The sequence below is a fragment of the Phascolarctos cinereus genome, unplaced genomic scaffold (assembly GCF_003287225.1).
Source record: "Phascolarctos cinereus isolate Bilbo 61053 unplaced genomic scaffold, phaCin_HiC Scaffold_9;HRSCAF=440, whole genome shotgun sequence".
In the NCBI taxonomy this organism is placed as follows: Eukaryota; Metazoa; Chordata; class Mammalia; order Diprotodontia; family Phascolarctidae; genus Phascolarctos; species Phascolarctos cinereus.
This window is the reverse complement of record NW_027556402.1, coordinates 148,546,453-148,567,884: the sequence shown is the minus strand read 5'-3', so window position 1 is coordinate 148,567,884 and position 21,432 is coordinate 148,546,453. Positions and strand designations below refer to the sequence as shown.

Below are 21,432 nucleotides of genomic sequence, written 5' to 3'. Positions count from 1 at the left end.
CTTCACAAGTACAACATGCAGCCGCAGGAGCCAAGTGCCCCATACTGGACATCTCGAGATCACTGATATTATGGATGAAATTGTTCAGACACAGGCTGAACTAGATGATCTCTAAGGTTCTTTTTAATATTGAAATTCTATAAGAGTTGTGAGACTCAAAGGAGATATGCACATAAAAGTACTTTATAACTACAAAGCCCTACATAAATATAGTTGTGAAACTACTATTTAGTAGTTTTTCCCAAGTCACCTCTTAGTTCAAGGCTAAAACCTGAGTCATCTCCTTTTGGGTTCCTAGACTATCAATTCTAGGAAGCAGTATTTTAAAAGGCAGTGTTGCACAGGACTTCACCAAAATCCTACTCTCATATGTCACTGTTATGTGGAGGTGACCCCTACGTCCATAAAAAATTATGTTGGAAAAGTGCAAACTCTGTCAGGCTCTACCCAAGCTAAAAAGCTTCCAAAACGATGGAGGGTATGTCTGTTAGGTCTTTTGTCTGAGGAGTAGTTTAACTAGGTTTAAGGGGGAAAAAAAATCACGTGGAAGATTTAGGATCAAATTATACCCCCAAAACTGTGACAAATTTGGGTTTGATTCACTCATTCTAAATATGCAACATTTTGTTTTAAACAATACAAGCATGTCAATCTACTAAAAGGACAGATCAGGTAACTGTTACTGATACTCTACAACAGTCAACCACACAGATCCTTTATTTTTTTCTCCCTCCCCCTTCTAATATCAGAGGGAAGTACCAGCAGTGCAAAGGACCAGGAAAGGCCTCCTGCAGAAGATGAGATCTGAGATGAGTCAAGAAGGAAGCCAAGGAAACCAGGGGTGGAAGTGAGGGAACAGAGCACTACAGGGATGAAAAATAGTCAAGACAAAGACACAGAGACAGGAAATTTGATGTCATGTTTGAGGAACTGCAAATAAGCAAGTATAGTTGAAATTCAGAGTACATAAGTGGTGAGAAGTTTGGAAAAGTAGGAAGAGGCCAGCTTAAGAAAAGCTTTAAATGCCAAATACAGGACTTTATATTCAATCTGGGAGGTAACGGAGTCACTGTAGCATTGAGTAAGGTAATGCGACAGTCAGACTTATGCTGAATGTTAGATAGACTAGAATGAGGAAAGACTTGAGGAAGGGAGGACAGTGAGAAGAATATTGTAATAGTCCAGGCAAGAGTTGAAGAGAGCCTAAAATAGTGTTATTACTGTATGACTAGAGAGAAGGCAACCTACACAAGATATGTTGTAAAATTAGAAACAATGAGATTTGGCAATGGATTGGGTATTTCAAAACATGAAGAGACAAATATCATTTACTACAACTCCATCATTTTACAAACATGGAAAATGAAGGATAGCGAGGAAAACTAATTCACGCAAGGTCATAAACGTCACCACTTGCCAGTAAATTTCCCATAGCAAAGATAAAATTAGGACAAAGGCCAAATCTCATCCACAGATTAGAGTTTTCTTATTTATGGTACAGATTCTCAAAAAGTAGAAAGATATCAATGCTTGAAATGTAGAGATAATTCTCTCATGCTACAATTTATAACCTACCATAATGATTTAATATTATGGCCACTACTTTGCTAAGCATGTTCAATTATGTTCTACTACGATTGCCCAGAGCACATTTTTCTAACCATACTTTAAAAAGATAGTCTTGAGTCATTCAGAATTTATATTATGTTCCTAAAGAATATGCCCTTTAGAACATCATCTTCTTCAAAACAAATAGTTAAAAAATTTTTTATCTAATTTTACAATGTGCTTCCATATATCAGTAGCACTGAATTTTAATAAGAATAAAACAGGAGTATTTATAACTCCTTTATGGGACTAGTACTCTTAGTTAACTCAAAATCAAATTTTCCATCATTTCATTTAGGTATATCATGTAGAATCAAAGTAAAGGGCTTATTAAAATAAAGTTAGATTAAATTTATGCTATTCCTTAATCTCTCAAAGTTTAAATCATATTGAAATTTATTATATTAATGTATGACAACTTTTTTAAAAACTTTATTTACTTTTTAGTCCTATTCAATTTTATTTACTTTTGAAAACTAATAAAGAAAACTGTTATTTCCTTTAATCATTTAAGCTCCCAAATGGGATGGATTTTTCCAATGTGTGGTTAAGAATGCCAGAGATTGCTAGGTAGAGGGTACACAGAGCTGGACTGAATTATATGATTACTGACAGCCAGAAACAATAAAACAAACAAGAGAAATCACATTTCAGAGATCATCTATATCCTGGACTTCCTACCTCCTGATTCCCCATAAAGTACGACCTGAAGAGATTCAATGCATGACATCTTAAAGAATACAGTGCAGTTATATGAGCTGAATGTATGAAGTATTATATATTCTGGTATTTTCCTCCAGCAGAGCTAGCTATCTTTAAAGCAGTGATATAAAAATAAATATGTTTCAAATTTGGAAGCTAGTACAAAAGAGAACAAATGTTAACATGTCAATAAACTATCAGATATGTTGGGAGATTAGTACCAGAGCTGTTAAGAATTGACAAAATGTATTGTTTTCTCATCTGATTTTTCCTGGTTAGAATTCGATGGTTGTCTAGCTGATCAAAATAACGTGAAATTTGGCTACCAACCAAACATAAAAACAGGCTAGGGCACAAGAGACAGGGGATCATTTCCCATGAACCTTGATTAGGACCACCCTTACCTAATGGTCTAGGGTACCACCTCTCATCCATCCCTAATTAGTCCTAGGATTTGGGGACTCCAACTGGACCAGATGAAAAAGGACATAGCTCAAATTGGCTTTCAAAACCTTATGAAAAAGTTTTGCTTTCACAGCTATTATGACAATTAACAGCTCTTATAGAAATGCCCTTTAAAATTTAGCAATGGAATTTTGAACATAAGAGAATCTTGAATAATGTAATTAACAACTAACTATGGCTTGATATGTTATAAATCATCTTGGGAAACATTTAATTCTATATGATCCTTTTTTTTTCCATGCACTGTGCTTATTTCCATATTCATTACTTTTTAGATAATGCAAACATTTTGTATATTTAAAATGAAGACCTTTTGTGTTTATAACTTTTAAACTCTTCTTTGAATAACTACCTTTTCAAAAATATCATTCAAAAAAAACAAGTTTTCATACTGGCAATATACCAAAAAAAGTAAACTGAACCAGAGACTCTTAAATCATCCTACATTTCATTTTAGATTTTCAGCAGATGTATTTTAATGCCATTTTAAAAAAAAGAACCCAACCATAGAGGCACTGTGGAAGAGTATCTGGAACTAGAAGTAAAAAGGGCATCTTGGAATATAGATTTGGATTAAAGAAGAAAGGAGAAAAGTATGTGGATGACAGATTGTACTTAGGTCTCAGATAGTGAATAAGCCTGCTTTAGTAGATGAGAGATTTTATATTAAAAAAACAGCACAATACAATACAAAGGAAGACAGATATTGATAGACAGTAAGGAATACAGGGTATATAAGCTTCAAACCAATAAAAAAATAACAATTACATCACAGGTTAAATATATAATAGCTACAAAACTCTAAATATTTAATTAAGATTTTATTGCAAAAATTTAAAACAAGAGTTCACAAAAATAAGAGCTTACCTGTTTCAGAACTTCTACTAAAACTAAACAAAAAATGAAATCTACAGCTAAATCTCTCCTTTCAAGTAGGTAATCTCTTTCACGTTGCTGTTCATCCCTAAAACAATAATTCAGAATATAATGAAAATTGTAAATGAATGAAATTCTAATCAAATGAAGATACATATTTTTACTACTCATTGCCAGTAGTATATTTATATTACTATCACAGCAAACTGTTCTTTAAAATAATAGCATGGATTTGGTAGACATTAAAAAAAAAAACTCACCCCTTAGACTTTGTGCTAGATCGAGGCCGATATTCATATGATTCATCTTCAGTTCCATTTTGACGTCTATACCAGTCAAACAAGGTGCGAAGTAAGGATGGGAGACAGTGCTCTGCTACTGAGCTCATAGAGCTTATCAACTGGAAAGATGATACATTTACTATCAATATTACAAAACAATATTGAAAGTTCTACTTGGGTTCATTAAATTCCCTGCCTCCAAGCTCTCTCCTCTAATCAATTCCCATACAACAATTAAACTGTTACACCTATTTATTTTTCAAAAATAAATTTGCTAGTCATTTTGAACATCCTTTTTTAATCATTCCAAATTCTCTTCCTCCTGTCTGCCCCTATTGAGAAGGTAAGAAATGTGATATCAATTATACATATGAAATTCATGCAAAACATATTTCCAAATTAGCCATGCTGAAGAAAAAAAAGCAAGAAAAATAAAGTGAATTATGCTTCAATCTGCACTCATACTCCATTAGTTCTCTCTTTGGAACTGGACAGCATTTTTCATCATAAGTTCTTCAGAATTGTCTCAGATCATTGCATTGATCAGAACAGTCAAGTCACTCAGAGCTGATCATCACACAATACTGCTCTTACTGTGTACAGTGTTCTCCTGGTTCTGTTCACTTCACTCAGCATCAGTTCATATGTGTCTTCCCAGGTCTTATTAAAACCATTTTGCTGTCATTTTTTATAGCACAACAGCGTTCCATCACAATCAAATACCACAACTTGTTCAGCTATTCCCCAATCGATGGGAATCCCCTCAATTTCCAGTTCTCTGCCACCACTGAAAGTGCTGCTATAAATATTGTTGTACAAGTAGGCCTTTTTCCTTTTTGTTTTTTAATCTCTTTGGGACACAGACCTAGTAGTGGTATTACTGAATCAAAGGGTATGGTTTTTATAGTCCTTTGGGCATAATTCCAAATTGCTCTCCAGAATAGATGGATCAGTTCACAACTCCACCAACAGTGCATTAGTGTCCCAATTTTTCCATACCCCCTCCAACACCTGTCATTTTCCTTTTCTGTCATCTTAGTCAATCTGAGAGATGTGAGGTGGTACCTCAGAGCTGTTTTAATTCACATTTCTCTAATCAATAGTGCTTTTTAAAATGTGACTACTGATAACTTTGATTGCTTCTTCTGAAAACTGCCTATTCATATCTTTTGGTTATATGAATTGGGGAACGGCTTTTATTTTTATAAATTTGGCTCAGTTTCTAATGTATTTGAGAAATGAGGCCTCTATCAGAGAAAACCTGCTGTACAACTATTTTTCCAGTTTTCCACTTTCTTCTAATCTTGACTGCATGGGTTTTGTTTGTGCAAAACCTTTTTAATTTAATGGAATCAAAATTATCCATTTTACTTCCCGTGATCCTCTCTATCACATGTTTGGTCATAAATTCTTTCCTTATCCATAGATCTGACAGGTAAAATTTTCCATCCTCCCCTAATTTACTTGTGCTATCACCATTCATGTCTAAATTATGTGCCCATTTTGATCTTAGTTTGGTAAAAGATGTGAGGTCTATACTTACTTTCTGCCAAACTGCTTTCCAGTTTTCCCAGCAATTTTTGTCAAATAGTGAGTTCTTGTCCCCAAAGCGTGGATCTCTGAGTTTATCAAACACTAAATTATTATAGTCATTTACTACTGTGTACTGTAGTACATAATCTATTCAACCAATCTACCACTCTATTTCTTAGCCAGTACCAGACTGATTACCACTTTGTAATATAGTATGAAATCTGGTACTGCTAGGCTACCTTCCTACACATCACTGATTCCCTTGATATTCTTGACTTTTCGTTCTTCCAGATGAATTTTGTTACTTTTTCTAGCTCTATGAAATAATTTTTGGTAATTTTTTATGGTATTAAATAAGTACATGAATTTAGGCAAAATTATCATTTCTATTATATTAACTCAACCTACCCCTAAGCAATTAATATTTCTCTAATTGTTTAGATCTTAAACTGCTGTTCCTAAAGTACAAACCTCACCACATAACTTCCCTGCTCAAGAAGCTCCAATGGCTCACGGTTATTTACTGTTTGGCATTCAAAACATTTCCAATCTTACTCCAATCTATCTTTCCAGACTACTTTCCTGTACACATTCTAGAGACCATTGCCAAACTACACTACTTGCCTTTCACCACCAGGTACAAAAAGCCTTTGTACAGGTTTTATCACTTATTCCTGAAGGCAATCCTTACTCATCTGACTTCTTAAAATCCATGACTTCCTTCAAAGTTTAACCTTAAACATCACCTCCTACATGCAGCCTTATGATCTTTTTTTGATGCTAGTGCCTTCTCCTCTCATTGCCTGGGGAATATTTTGTATCTATGTAAATATTGCTCCCTATGAAGGGCCATAACCTTGATAGTAACGTCTCCTTATCTTCTTTGTAGCCCAGTACTAAGTATAGTTTCTATAGTAGCTTAATAAATACTTGTTGACTGACTGATCATGTGCCCCCTAAGTCTTTTCTCCTCCGAGCTAAATATGACTAGTTTCTTGAACTGATCTTCTTACGGCATGATCTCACGTACTATATTTGCCCTATATCCTTCTGACCCTCCCCACCCGCCCCAGCTTATGAAAATAATTCTTAAAACATAGAGTACAGAATAGAACACAATATTCTGGGTACAATCTGACCAAGACAGACACATCTATCACAACACCAAAGTATTAGGAACTATGATAGCTTTCCTAAAAGAACCTGAAACTGAATTAGCAGTTTGGCTGCTATATCATGGTAATGACTGATTGAGGTCTCTGAAAACCTCCAATATCTAGCCATATAAAGTCAGTCAAATTTTACTTACAATGTCGATTTTTTTTAGTCTAAGTTTTTCCATTTGTCTCAGTTCTAATTCATCTTAAAAGATTCATCCCAATATTTGAACTTAATATCTTTTTGAATTTCTATCATTTTATTAGCTAACACTTCAAATTTTATGTTTTCTATAAATCTGATAAGCATTTCATATCCAACTCCTGCATTTTATTGATGAGAAAACTGAGGTCAAGAGTTTTAAGTGACTTGCCCAAGATTACGGAGATAGCAAGCTCTGCCATATTTGAGTCCTGTGATTCCGAATCCAGCACACTATTTCACTGTATCATGACACAATACTCATTATTACAAATGTCCAGCCTCATCTTTAAAACTAATATTCTCACAGTGATGCCATGTACCTGAATCACAGAAACTATTATTTTGGAAAATACAAATTACTCAAAAAGACAATGGAAAGACAAATTCTACACATCAGTAAGGATGAGACAGGTAACCAATGATGACTTGTACAAGACAACTGACATTAAAAAAGTCATGAAGAGCATGTATGACCAGAAAAGGTCACAGAGAGAATGTGAGATAAAATATGGAAAGCCTGAGCTGTAAAGGCATTATTATATTTAGAGGTGAATTGTATTATGTATGGAGAAGGTAGGTCAGCAATAGATTTAAACTATATAGTTATGTTTTGCTTAAAAAACACTGACATTAATTTGCATTTCCTAAATACATGGTGATATTAAGTAGAGGTATCTCAAGCATACTTAGTAGAAGCAGAATGCTAATCTAGTATTTTTAAAGCATCGTAAACCATAAATGCAAAATCAAAAATAGACTCATAAAAAAAACAAGATAAGAAAATAACTAGAAAACTGTTTATAAAACTATATAGTGATGTTCACTGGAGGGAAGTAATGTGTATCAAAAAATTAATTTTGATAGTAAAAGTCATGTGTATCAAAAAATTAATAAATTTTGTTAGTAAGGGTAAAGAAGCATAAAGAAACCTAGACAGAGAAGTATGGCAACAATTATCTATCATCGTGGGAGAGCTGATGTACAGTTCTGATTACCCATCACTAAGAAAAATTGGAAAAAATAGGATAAGTGTTTAAAGGTAAGACTAAAGTTATTGAAAGTTTACATAAGGAGAAACTGAGAAATAAATTCATACCATCTGAAAAATAAAAAGTCTAAAAGGCTTGCTAAACACAATGTAATAACCTCCCAGTTATCCTGAACAGGAATTGCAGAATCCATTTGAATTGAAATCAACATATAGTTCAAGCAGAGGATGCTCTAGTTATTGCTAAAAACTGAGCCATCTAGATACAACATATGTGAGAGAACTGAATTCCTTTACAATTGTTCATGCTTGGAAGTCATTTCCACAGTAATACTCCATTATATTCATGTATCAGGCAACAAATGTTCATTAAATGCTTAAATGTGGACCAGGCTCGTGTTCAAGAGGAAGCTGATAAAAAATATCTTATTAGTAATTCATGTGCTACTACTGTCAAGTGTTTGAATCAGTACGTTTAGATGTTATGTTGACCTTCCCAGTACTGCGAAAAGGTAGAGTGTATTTTAAGTTCCTTGATGTCTTCATTATATTAATTTCATGAAAGCTTTCTGTTTTCCAATTAATTCACCTTTTGAAATCTTATGGTTAAGAGTATATGAAAACACTGCAGGAAATAAAGTACATTTCAAACAAAGATAACGGAAGGAATCTGCTACAGCTGAACTTAATTATACCAGGTCATTAGATAGTCTATCCTTAGGAAAACTGTTATGGCTAAAAAAAAATCCACCTACCTGGTCAAACTGAAGATCTTCACCCCTCTGAAGGGATCTGGACAATAACTTTTCCTAAAATGTAAGAAAAAAATTTTACCAAAAAGTATATAGTGCCAAACTAAATGGTAATTTCATGATATGGGCAGCTGTGATTTACTCTTTATTAAGTTCTAAAAGACTATCTTCAGATACATTAGCAAGAAAGAGCAGAGCAAACAGAACCCTGCCAAAGTAAACAGAATACTATAGTAGAGGAGTTCTAAAGCCACAAATCCAAATACTACACGTAAAAATTTTCACCTTTAAAAATGCAAAATGGTCAACAAATAGATTTGAATATATAGTACTAAACAACAATTTGGTTAACAATGAACAAGTAAGTTTGAAACCAGAGATGTTCAAAGGAAATTTAGCATTCAAGGAAATTTTACCTTATATTGAAAGTATACCCAAAAAAGGGAGGGACCACAATAATGAAGAATACTGGGAGTTCCTATACCACAACTGAAATCATACCATCCTTATTACTATGCATATAGTAAATCAAATTGATATATTCTCTTTTTCTATCACTCAATGGTTCCTTCTCTCAGACCTCCCATAAAACCATCCAACAACAACTAAAGGAAGAAAAAGTACAGCAAAACTAAGACATCAAATAAGAATTCAGTGTGCATAAGTTTGCAAATAATCTGTACTATCCAACATCTATCTATCACCCCCAAAATATACAAAGAAGAGGGGGGAGGCTGCCTTTTCATATCTCATCTTTTGGGCTAAACTTGGTCGTTATAATTTCACAGTATTCCATTTAGATTGTCATGTTGTTACTGTTATTTACATTTACATTGTCATAGTTATCATGCTAAGTATTTTACCAAATATGCTTATTGTACTTTACAAAAATTCATTTAGGTCTTTCCATGGATTTCATTATATTAGCTTTTTCTTACATGAACAGTAATAAATCATTGTTCATCTAAGATATTTATTCTCCTTCAAACTTTTTTTCCTCCAGAGACTTTACGTCATCTTTTAATCACTTAAATAATTTCTTTCAGGCATTCTTATAATCCTTGTGAAATTGTGCTCTTCTTCTAAGTTTACCTCTTGGGAATCTCTTCATCCATATTTTGCTTTTACTCTTATCCCTAGTCTCAGCTGTTGATTTGGGATTCTGGACCAAGTCTTTTGCTACTTTCCAGAGTCTTGGATGGGGTTGGTCAGTCCCTGTTGGGAAATGGCCTAAATTTCCAGGACTACTATTGCTGGCTTCTACCTCCCTTGTTATGCCCGTGCTCAGATGTCCACTGATCCAGATTGGAGCTCTGAAGTTGGCAATTCTCAGTGAAGGTGCTGTTTTGTGCTTGTGTCCTTCCTGGGGCTTCACTACTCACTGATACAATATATGTGAGAGAACTGAATTCCTTTACAATTGTTCATGCTTCCACCTTAACTAGAAGTCATTTCCACAGTAATACTCCATTATATTCATGTATCAGGCAACAAATGTTCATTAAATGCTTAAATGTGGACCAGGCTCGTGTTCAAGAGGAAGCTGATAAAAATATCTTATTAGTAATTCATGTGCTACTACTGTCAAGTGTTTGAATCAGTACGTTTAGATGTTATATTGACCTTCCCAGTACTGCTGAAAAGGTAGAGTGTATTTTAAGTTCCTTGATGTCTTCATTATATTAATTTCATGAAAGCTTTCTGTTTTTCAATTAATTCACCTTTTGTTTTCATTGCTTTGGGCTACTTTTAACCATACAGATAACCAAAAATATTTCACAGTCTGCTTTTCTGAGGGTTATCTCTGCTCTAATTTCTTGGCTTCACAAGACTCTGTATTTGATTGATATAGAATTGCTGATTTTCTTATGTGTGCACCTCCAATTCATTATATTGCCTTAACAGTCAAACAGTTAAGGAAGTCTAGAATTCTTGACACACTTTAGTTTTTTTAAATTCCATTTGTGTTTCTTTTGTTGCTAAAAGACAAATATTATGCTCAGGTTTTCTATCATATGTGCTAGCCAAATACTATGGCAATCTTCCATTGTTTGACCAAACTTTCAATGGCTCTCTTAGGTCACTTCTCCCAAGATGATATTTGATGCCTGTCTTCGGGAGTATTGAATGATAACTCCATCTTTCCTACTATGATTATTTTCATTTATTTATTCTGATTTTTATGAACAGAAAAAATATAAAAATTTCTATATGTAAAGTAGAACAGAAAAAGATAATATGTGAAACTGTGAATCTCTATTACATATAGCTTTTAAAAAAGAAGTATATAACTTGACTGACGTGTTGCTTTCACAGCTATTCTACTCATGTCTGTTTCCATCTTCATCTCCTTTCTTCTGTATCCTAGTTATGTGCTTTGATACTCCTCTTTTCTTTCTCTTCTTTTATTTTTGGCAACCCTATCTCTTGTTTCTTACCTCCAATGAGAAAAAGAAATACATACTCCACACACATGCGCACGCACAGACACACACAGAGAGTAAAGCAAAACAAATCCATACATTTGCCATGTCCAAAAGCATATTACATTCTGAGCCTTGTGACCATCACTCCTTTCTCTCAGGAAGTAAGTAGCACGCTTCATCACTGTTTTTCTTTATATTGCTATTATTATTACATAATAATAATATATGTAATATATGTAACATATATTATATTGGTTCATACCATTCTTCCCTGGTTTCTAAGTTTTTATGGTACACTAATACACCATTATATTTACATAATATAATTTGTCCAGTCACTTCCCAATTTATTTGCACCTCTTTTGTTTTCAATTCTTTGTTATAATAAAAAGAATTGCTTTAAATATTTTTATACAATGGATCCTTTTCTTTTTCTTGCTCTTAAATCTCTTTGGGGGTAGAGGCCTACTAGTGGCATTACCCATTATTCTTAAACATGACAACAGCCATAGCATAGGTTGTTGTATACAATTCCTAAAATGTTTTTATAGCTTCCATCAAATATTGTGAGAGAATGCATTCTTTCATGATGGTTACAGCAGTCAGCTTTTCTGAATTAAAATATTTTGGAATAGTTGGTCTGATTGCTGGATTCATGCTGTGGAAGTCACAAAGAACTTTTTGAATTTCTAGTCTGAGTATGCCCATTCTCTTTTTAAAAATAATTTGAGACATCAGTTTTGTTTGTTTGTTTTTCCATCTGATTTATTTGTAGGTGGAATTTCTAAAGTTATATAAGAGGCAAAGTGTTTTCATGGCTAGAAAGTTGGCCTTGGAGTCAAGAAGACCTGGAATCAAATATCTCTTCTGACCTGATGCTGAAAAGACAGTGTTAATCTTAGTTTCTAAAACTGCCTAAAAATCTTAGGGTTTTCAACTTTTCCTTACTCAGAATTTAGTAACTCTTCAATTTCTCTTATTTCTTTTAACCCAGACTCATGGATGAAATTACTTCTTATTTATAAATAGCCTGGACTCATCACTGAATCATTGTATAATCTGAGCACCACTAATAACATTAATATGAAGCCTTTATTTCCAATTTTATTATGATATAGTACCAGCATACAATTCAAATATTCACTGTGTCAGTCCATTTCATGTGCATTTGTAGCTTGTCTACTTTTGTGGTCAGTGCTATCTATGCTGAAGCATTATCAGCAGGCAGGGTAGTCACATTTCTTACTTGTTCTAGTATGTCTTATTTCTTGTGGTCCCAGAACATAAAGGAGCTCCACTTGCTCTGCTGTCCTCCATGGCTAGCTGATCATTACAACAGCTACAAAGAGAATCAGCCAGGAAAGCATATATTGAAATATCTAATTCTTTGACTCTTAGGAGCAGCTATGCCCCACTGACCGTGCTGCTAATCTGATCAATGGTTTTCTCAGGATGTCTGACAGGCCCTTACAACTAGCGTTACCTGACTCCAGACAATCCTTGTTATATATCATTCTGGCTAGCATTCCCCTACTTTGCAACTGTCCCCATGACTTCACCCAATGGCTCAGACAATGGGTTGGAGTTATTAGTAGTACTATTAGAAGTAACAGTGGTATCAGCAGTTATCTCTTATTTCTCGTCTTTTTGGATGGATTACAAATAGAAACAGTGCTGGAGCTCTTTTTGTGGTAGCAAAGAGCTAGAAGTTGAGGGGATGCCCATCAATTGCAGAATGGCTGAACAAGTTGTGGTAATGAATATAACAGAACATTATTGTGCTGTAAGAAATGATGAGCAGGCAGACTTCAGAAAAACCTGGAAAGATTTATATGAACTGATGCTGAGCGAAATTAGCAGAAACGAAGAACACTGTATACACTAACAGCCATGCTATGTGAAGATTGATGTTGATAGACTTAGCTCTTCTCAGCTATGCAAGGATCTAAGACAACTCCAAAAGACTCAAGATGGAAAAGGCTATCCACATTCAGAGAAAGAGCTTTGGAGTTTGAATGCAGATAGAAGCATACTACTTGCTCTCCTTTTCTTTTGTTATTTTGTTTCTTCTTCCTTGTGGTTCCTCCTATTAGTTCTAGTTCTTCTTTACATCATGACTAATGTGAAAATATGTTTAGTATGAATGTATAAGTAAAGCCCATATCAGATTGCACAACATTTTGAGGAGGGGAGGAAAGGATGAGAGAGAAAATTCAAAACTCAAAATCTTATGGAAGTGAATATTAAAAACTAAAAATTAATTAATTAATTAAAAGAAAAGGAAAAGAAACAGTCCTAGGACAAGTTGCCATCCTAGAATTATTCTTTTACAAGAATAACTATACATGGTTTTGCTTAGATACATAACTGCTTTCTGTAACTGAATAAAAGTATGGGATAGAAGCTCACTGAAGATATCTTTGAGACAGCATCAGTTGCATACACAATGTCAGGGATGATACATGTGTCCCCACATGGTACTGATTTGTCTTACTAGGTATCAATATTTTAAAAACTTTTCATTTCATATAATATATTGGTTATATGAAGAGTATAAATATTTAAGATGAAATCTATTTTAAAAATCATTTAAAAATTTTTATGAATCAATATTATATTGGTAAAATAGCTTTGTCTGCAATAATGCTGTTTCCAGGACAGTTTCTTTTTTTTTAATTCAAGGATTCTTTGGGTGTTTGTATTACAATAAAGCTATGTATCTTTTGCTTGTTTATGAGGGATACAGAGTATACCTCTGGAGTACAATTCTGGCATTAGATGCTAAATTTCTGCAACATGAAACATTATGCATATGCTGTAAAGTTTCCAGATTTTCTTATGTGACGAGTCTAAATAATTGCCTTGGAACTTTAAGGATAATCTTTATCTTATTTACAGTGGTAATGACAGGTTTTATATTACAATCCTAAATTTCTCTATTTTTATAAACAAAGATGCATTAAGTTAGCCATTTCTTTAATGCTTCTGTGGTGATACTGAACCCAGGTCACCCACAGAGGTCTTCTGATTCCACTCTTGGATCTTAGCCATTTCATAGGTTAACTTATTTTCAGTAGATTAATAAACCCAATGGCACATATCTAGTGTCATGGTTTACTACTGCTCTGTAAAATGCAGGTCTATTGGAAAGATTTACATGAACTGATGCATAGTGAAGTGAACAGAACCAGGAGAACACTGTACACAGTAACAACAATATTGTTCAATGAAAAACTGTGAATGACTTAGCAACTGTTAGCAATACAATGGTCCAGGATAATTCCAAAGGACTAATGATAAAGTATACTATTCACTTCCAGAGAAAGAACCTATTTTGAATGAATACAGACTGAAGCACGCTATTTTTCACTTTCTTTCTTTTTTTATTCGAGTCTTCTTGTACAAAATGACTAATATGGAAATGTTTTACATAATTTAACGTGTATAACCTATACCTGATTGCTTACTCTCACAGGGAGGGTTAGAATTGGAAGGGTAGAATTTGGAACTCAAAACTTTAAACAAAAATGTTAAAGTTTTTATACATATCATGTGCTCTGAGAATACATATTGATCATTTTTTTCCTGTCTAATGAGTAATTGTCAGTCTTTGTATAGTAGTCACATAGAATAAGACAGCCTGGTGTTTTATTAGTATTATTTGGGCTTCTATTGTTATTGTTGTAGTTGCTTATAAATGTACTTCAATAAAATTAATCTAACATTTACTAAGTTGTCTACTATGTACAAGATATTGCACTAGGACTTGGAGAACCAAAGACAAAAACAAAATATTCCCTGTCTTTAGGGAAATTACATTCCAGGTTAGAAAAGAATATATTCTCTAAATGAGGGGCCACCAATGCAAAAGTGAAGAGATAGAAATTAGGATGCTGCATTCAGGGAATGATAAGTATTCCAGTTTGGTTTGTACAAGTTTGTAGTTTCTTCTACAAACTGTCTGTCTCAAATGTTTTTATCTGTTAAATATGTTAATTACAACAGTATAAGGTAAAGTTTTCTTAAATGCGCAATTAGATTTTGAAAATTAATAATCAAAGTAGAATCTCGATCAACTAAATACTGAAAAGCTTCTGTAACAGATGTTAATAATCTACTAAAACAGCACACAAATAATATTAGTAAGGTATTTTCCAAAGTATCTAGGAAGCTTTTTTGGCCCCTTATAGTCATCCTAGATCATACTGCTTCTTTTTTGAGTGAAACTACATATACAACCATTGTTACTATAAAGGCACTAAAAATATTTAATATACAAATACTCATGGCACTCACCAAAGGCTCAGCCATTACAACTTCAATTTTCTTTTCAGCTTGAACAGCAAATTCTGCAAAGAGACTCTTGATGACATATTCCCCAGGTTTGACATCTGGGTCAATAGTAATGTTGGACATGACGATATTCTTTTTATCTACGGTGGAATGGAAGCTGGGTGAAGCTCGGAATTTATTTACACTATTGGCTGGCACTGAGGCTGTGAGAGAAAAGAATGGGAGAGAGATAAAAGAGAGAGGGGGAAGACAGAGGAAGATGAAGAGGAAGAGAGAGAGAGAGAGAGAGAGAGAGAGAGAGAGAGAGAGAGAGAGAGAGAATAAAAAGTAATTTAATAATCCTTTTAAACTGTCAAACTCCTCAATCACACCAGTTGACAACACTGCAGTAATATCACTCAGAATTAAAACCAAATATAACATATAAATTCCATATAAATTAGGGAGTAAGTTTCAAAAATTTTTTTAGCGCTTAGCAATTAGTGAACTATGACTATATAAAGCCTTTTCAAGTCAAAAGTATAAAGAATTACTACCATAAGTTCCTAGCTTTCTCAATATTTTCAATCTCTTAAAATCTGTTAAGTCAGCAAAGAGATATTAAAAGGTTTTCAACAGGATAACATGAAAAGATATATATAAATATGCTACCCATAACTTGATATCCATTTACACAGCATTCAGTTTTGTAGGGATTTGGGGTTATTCTTTCCACTTATCTTACTGATATTGTGCATATGGTTTTCCCAGTTTTGCTTACCTGGATTTGTATCCATTCATATAACTTTTCCCATGCTTCTATGAATTCCAGAGTCATTATTTCTCACAGTGCTATAATATTCCATAATTCATGTACCACAATTTTTCTTGTCATCCTCCAAATAATGAGCATCTATTCTGTTTCCAGTTTTTTGCTAATACAAAAAGTACTTCTGTAATCACATTGGTGTAATTACTTTTTTTCTATCTGTGACTTCCTTGTGGTATATGTCTAGCAATGAGATCTCTAGGTGAAAATGGTATGAACATTTTAGTCACTTTTAAGCATAATTTTATATTATTTTCTAGAATAATTGGATTAATCCTCAGATCCACCAGCAGTGTATGGCAGTGTATCTGTCTTCCTGTTGTCCTTCCAACATTGATTATTCTCTTTTGTGACCTTCGTCATTTTGATGGAAATACGGTGAAACCAAAGATTCAATAAAGAGGAAGCAAAGGTGAATAGGTTAAAAATTTTGACAAGGAATACTGAAATGGAACTTGTTGTAGTAGAATGCAGGAATGAAACAATTCACTTAACCAAACATCATTTAAAAATTGGCCACAAAACAAGATACTACACCAATTACCTGAAACATGCGCTCTTTTGGAGTCTGTGGGGAGAAATCAAGGCAATTGACAATCTGGGAACCTTGAATTTTTAGAGTTTCCTGTTGCTTAGTTATCCTAATAATTTACGTCCTTCCTATTTGTGTTGGTACCACAGTGGCAAGGGTAGAAGTAAAACTGAAGTACGAGAAAGACTTGCAGGAAAAATGTGGGTAATGCAGCTGTAATGCCACTGCAAGGTCAGGCCTAGGACAATTCCTAAAGACTTAAGCTGGTCCTGGGGGAAGAGTGTATAGATCTTGGCAGAGGATGGAGCTACACAGATAAAGAAAATAACACACAGAAAGAGACAAACTTAATGCTCATAGCAGCCAAAACAATAAAAAACTAAAGTAAGCGTGACAAACTTCTAATCTTAAGTAAAAGGCCCAAATTCTTTCATAAAAAATGCCCCTCCCCACCCCAATGCTACATACATTGCCCTTTATTACTATGTAGAAATTTATGGAAAAAACCCTAGAAAAATCAAAAGACATGAGGATAGTGATTGTTTTTACAATTTACTTTTTTTTTTAAGGCAATTGGGGTTAAGTAACTTGCCCAGAGTCACACAGCTAGTGTCAAGTGTTTGCTCTGAGGCCAGATTTGAACTCAGGTCCGGTCCTCTATCCACTGCACCACCTGGCTGCCCCTGTTTTTACAATTTACAGTGCGCTAGGTGCTGCATGAGCACGAATGATTAACATTTCAATGGGCAGCTTCCAAAGCACAGAAGAGAGACCCAGAGAGTTGGCAATAGATGATAAAGGTAAAATGAGTTTGGGGATATGCTGGGGGTAAAGAATAACATTTGTCCAATTAATACATGAGAAAAGGTGCTACAAGTACAAAAAAAAAGAGGAGCAAATGCTATGACATATATCTGTGGGACAATTTTCACCCCTGTTGAGATTAAGTGGGACAGGGAGGAAAGAATGTGATGTGGTCAGGAAAGGAGGAGAAGGTAAACCTTCTGGAATGGAGGACCTTCAAAAGAAATGCAGGTTCAAGTGGAGTCCATTCTAGGCAAAGACATATTTTGAAGAAAGGCCTTAAAGAGATGAGAGAGGGCAGGTCTTGAACAGGGAAAGGTAAACAGTGACAAAAGCTGGAACATGGAATGTATGAAGGAGACTAGTATCACTTGAGATAAGAAAGGTAAGGTGGAGGCAGGGTGGCGGGGAGGGGGTGAAGGGGCTGAACATCAGAACACGAATTTCTACTTTACTTTATACTTTAAGCAATAAGTGGCAACTGAAGGAACAGGAGGTAGAGTACTGAGTTTAAACTCAGAGGACTTGACCTTTCTTTTTACCCGTGGACTTGGATGACTCTCGAGGAGAGTCAAGCTGAAGACTTCACGTAGCTGCCTCACTTAAATCTAATTCACATGCAAGTCAAGACATCACCCTCATGATGTCATTGGTCCTCTTGAAGAACAACAGATGAAAAACACACAACACAAGCAGACTTGAATGGGAATTCCCATTTGCCTAGGGTGATCACAGGAAAGTTACTTAACCTTTCTGGGCTTCTATCTCCTCATCTATAAAAAGAGGGGATTGGACTAAATGACTTCTAAGGACCTTACCAACATGAAAGGATCTTATAATCCCCTATATTTTTTGAGTTGAGAAGTAACATGATACTACTGGTGAATGAAAAAAGATTACCTGAGCAGCAGCATAATGGTTGGATTAGAATGGGGAAAGACTAGAGATAAGAAGGACAAATAAGACACTCATATAATATGCTACAGAAGAAGACAAGAAGCCCTGAACCATCATGTTTTGGTGATAGTAGGAAGGAAAGAAGAAATTTGAAAATTAATGCAGAGGCAGATTTGGCAATTATTTAGATGTGTAGGGCAGTGAGGGGAAAAGAGTTAAAGATTACTTTGAGGCTACTAATCTGAATGAGAGTAGATAGTGATGCCATCAACAGAAACTGAGAATTTAGGGGAAGGAAAAAGCTTGATAGGAAAGATGAGTTGAAATCTGGACATCTTGATTTTGAAAAGCCAGTAAAAAGTGGATAGAGGAAGCAACTAAAAATTAAAAAAAAAAAGAATGAAAAGTCAGTAAAATATACTGTTGAAGATGTCCAAAAATCAAGTAGGAATACAGGACTAAATATCTGGGCTGAGGGTGGAGACTGATAAATAAATCTAAGGAATCATTTGCAAAGACATAACATCAAAATTCATAAAAATAGATTAAAAGTCCAAAGAAAAGAAAAGGGCCAGGATAGGGCCCTTTTCTTCCTGGCCCCCTAAATGAAATAGTTTCAAATTAAATTTCTCACCAAAAAAATAATCTTTGATAAGCTAACGTATATAATTCAATTTGTAATGGAAAAAGGCATCACCAAATGGCTATTTAAGTACTTAACATGAAGGAAAAGCACCCAAAAGCAAGATAATAAACAGAAATAAAAATAGATACTTGTCTAAGGGAAAATTGCTATTTTAACTGAAAAGTCACTCATTCTATTCTTAACTGATCAAATTAAATTAGTAGATATTGTTGTACTTACAAATATCACAATATACTTTATAAATTAAAAGCTCTCAAATATCAAAATGTAAAACAAATACTACTTTTGCAAACCCCAAGAGATATAATAAATTCTAACTTACAACTATGTAACAAAAACCATAGCCATTAAAAACAAAAAAATCACAGTTTCCTTGGTCACACTGCACATTATTCATTTTAAACAATGCCCTGGTTATATTCAGTTTCATGATATAACACTGTGTACTACTTCAATGTGGGAAATCTGTGAGCAAATGTCCCTCTTGTACAGCAGGAAGTATTTGTAAAACAGAATTTTTATTTGCTAGGAATCTTTCTTTGTATAATATGTTATTTAACTAAATAGTTTCAGGGAATCATAAAACTACACAAAGAGAAGCAATAGAGTGGAGTAGAAAAGACATTTAGAGTCTGAAGTCCTAACTCAGAGTCAGAGCCCTGAATAAGTCATTTTACACACACATACTCCTCTAAAAATTTTGCTACTCTATTGAAATAATTTTTCAGAACAGACTTTCATTATCCTCATCTTCAAGTTTAAAGTACAGTAATCCTTGAAATTGAGAACACGATTATTCCTAAAATTGATCATTTCTTATTTAGAATAACAAGATGATTAAAATTTTATGAAATCCAACTTTTGAACAATTTGCCTTTGCAAGAAAAAAAAAGAATGACCATGCTTAAAGAATATTTTGATCAAATGTTTCTAAATTCTACTTCTATTCAAAATGTATGATCTACAAACATTTAATTATTAGTCAGTCAGAACATAGAAACCTTTATGTTGCTAAAATATTACAATGGAGGGAATCAGAGAGCAACAACTATAAAAAGTTTCAATATAACGAATGTCATTTTAATAGCTTAGTTCAGTTTAATAATTTAAATTTTAATAGTCTAGTTAGAATTGTTGTCCTGGTAGTGATGTCCTTGATTTTACTACAGTGGACAAAGCACTGAATCTGGAGGTTTAAATTCTGTCTCTGCTTATTTTCTCTTTGATGCCTTAAGTAAAACATTTCCCCCTCTCTGGTCCTTATCTTCTCAATGGTAAAATGAGGGTGTTAGGCTAGATATCATCTAAAATCCCTTTCACTCTAAATATATAACTAATTCTTTTTTTTATAACCAATTCTATTAAAGTGAAATAGTTTTGGTGAGTTACTTGAGGAAGTTATATTTACTTCATAGTTGTCAGAAGACACTTTCTCCAGTGATATAAATACAGTACAGATATTCTGATGTTACACCGTTCTACATTTGGTTTAGAGCATTATCTAATTCTCTGTGTTTAAAGGAGTATCCAAATAATAGTACTGCTCAGTACCTAAAACTATCCTCTAACTGATGTAAAGAAGAAAGCTATCATGATAATTGCCATAGAGACCCCTCTAACCTTTCTTCTTATTTTTAATAATAACTTATATAGCATGTTAATGTTAATAATGCTTTCCTCACAAAAAGGTTTTGTTATTTAATCATTTCAGTTATACATTTCAGTTGTGCCCAACTCCTTTGTGACCTCATTTGGGGTTTTCTTGGAAAAGATACTGGGGTAGTTTGCTTCTCTAGCTTATTTTACAGATGAGGAAACTGAGGCAAACAGGCTTAAAAAACCTGTCCAGGGTCCCACAGCTAGTAAGTGTCTAAGGCCAGGTTTGATCTCACAAAGGTGAGTCTTACTGATTCTAGGCCTAACACTCTACTGTACCACCTTGCTGCCCACTCATAAGAAGTCTATCTGATAGCTAAGGAAAGAGTTATTAATACCATTACAAAGTTGAGGAACCTAGGTTAAGTGACTTGTTGCAGGTCAAACAAGAACTTGAAGCATACATCAATAGGTATAAATCTCTATCAAAAATCAGCAAAATGCTATGAATCAATGAAAACACTGATATATGCCAATTCAGACCCATTAAACATCTTAAGTTTTCAAAATGGAAAGATGCAAATTAATTTTGCTACTTCAGTATCATTAAAACCCTGAGAGTCAGAGGTAGTATAATCAATGCAATTAAAAGGACAATAGACTCAGAGTTAAGGGACTTCAGTTCTAGTCTCAGCTCTGCTACCACCTACCTGTGCTAGCTAAGTCATTTACCTGTAAAATGAAGAGTTGATCTGGATAATTTTTAAGATGCCTTCTACTGAACATGCTGTCATACAATCTGTCAAGATCACCAAGGCAAGGAATACAGAGCAAGATTGTGGCCAAGGTCAGAACACTGAGAA

General features: G+C 34.1%; 1 protein-coding gene across 9 annotated transcripts in view; it reads right to left on the bottom strand.

Annotated features, from left to right (window-relative positions):
* The window catches only part of FRYL (FRY like transcription coactivator), a 292,081-nt gene that overhangs the window by 154,503 nt on the left and 116,146 nt on the right, over positions 1-21,432 (bottom strand). For all 9 annotated transcript variants that reach the window (XM_020990364.2, XM_078148492.1, XM_078148491.1 and 6 more), the window contains 4 exons: positions 15,290-15,489; positions 8,571-8,624; positions 3,912-4,051; positions 3,643-3,739 (listed from right to left, as the gene is read on the bottom strand). In XM_020990364.2, the coding sequence (XP_020846023.1) occupies positions 3,643-3,739; positions 3,912-4,051; positions 8,571-8,624; positions 15,290-15,409 (411 nt within the window). In that variant the 5' untranslated portion in view covers positions 15,410-15,489. The remainder of the gene's footprint in view (positions 1-3,642; positions 3,740-3,911; positions 4,052-8,570; positions 8,625-15,289; positions 15,490-21,432) is intronic.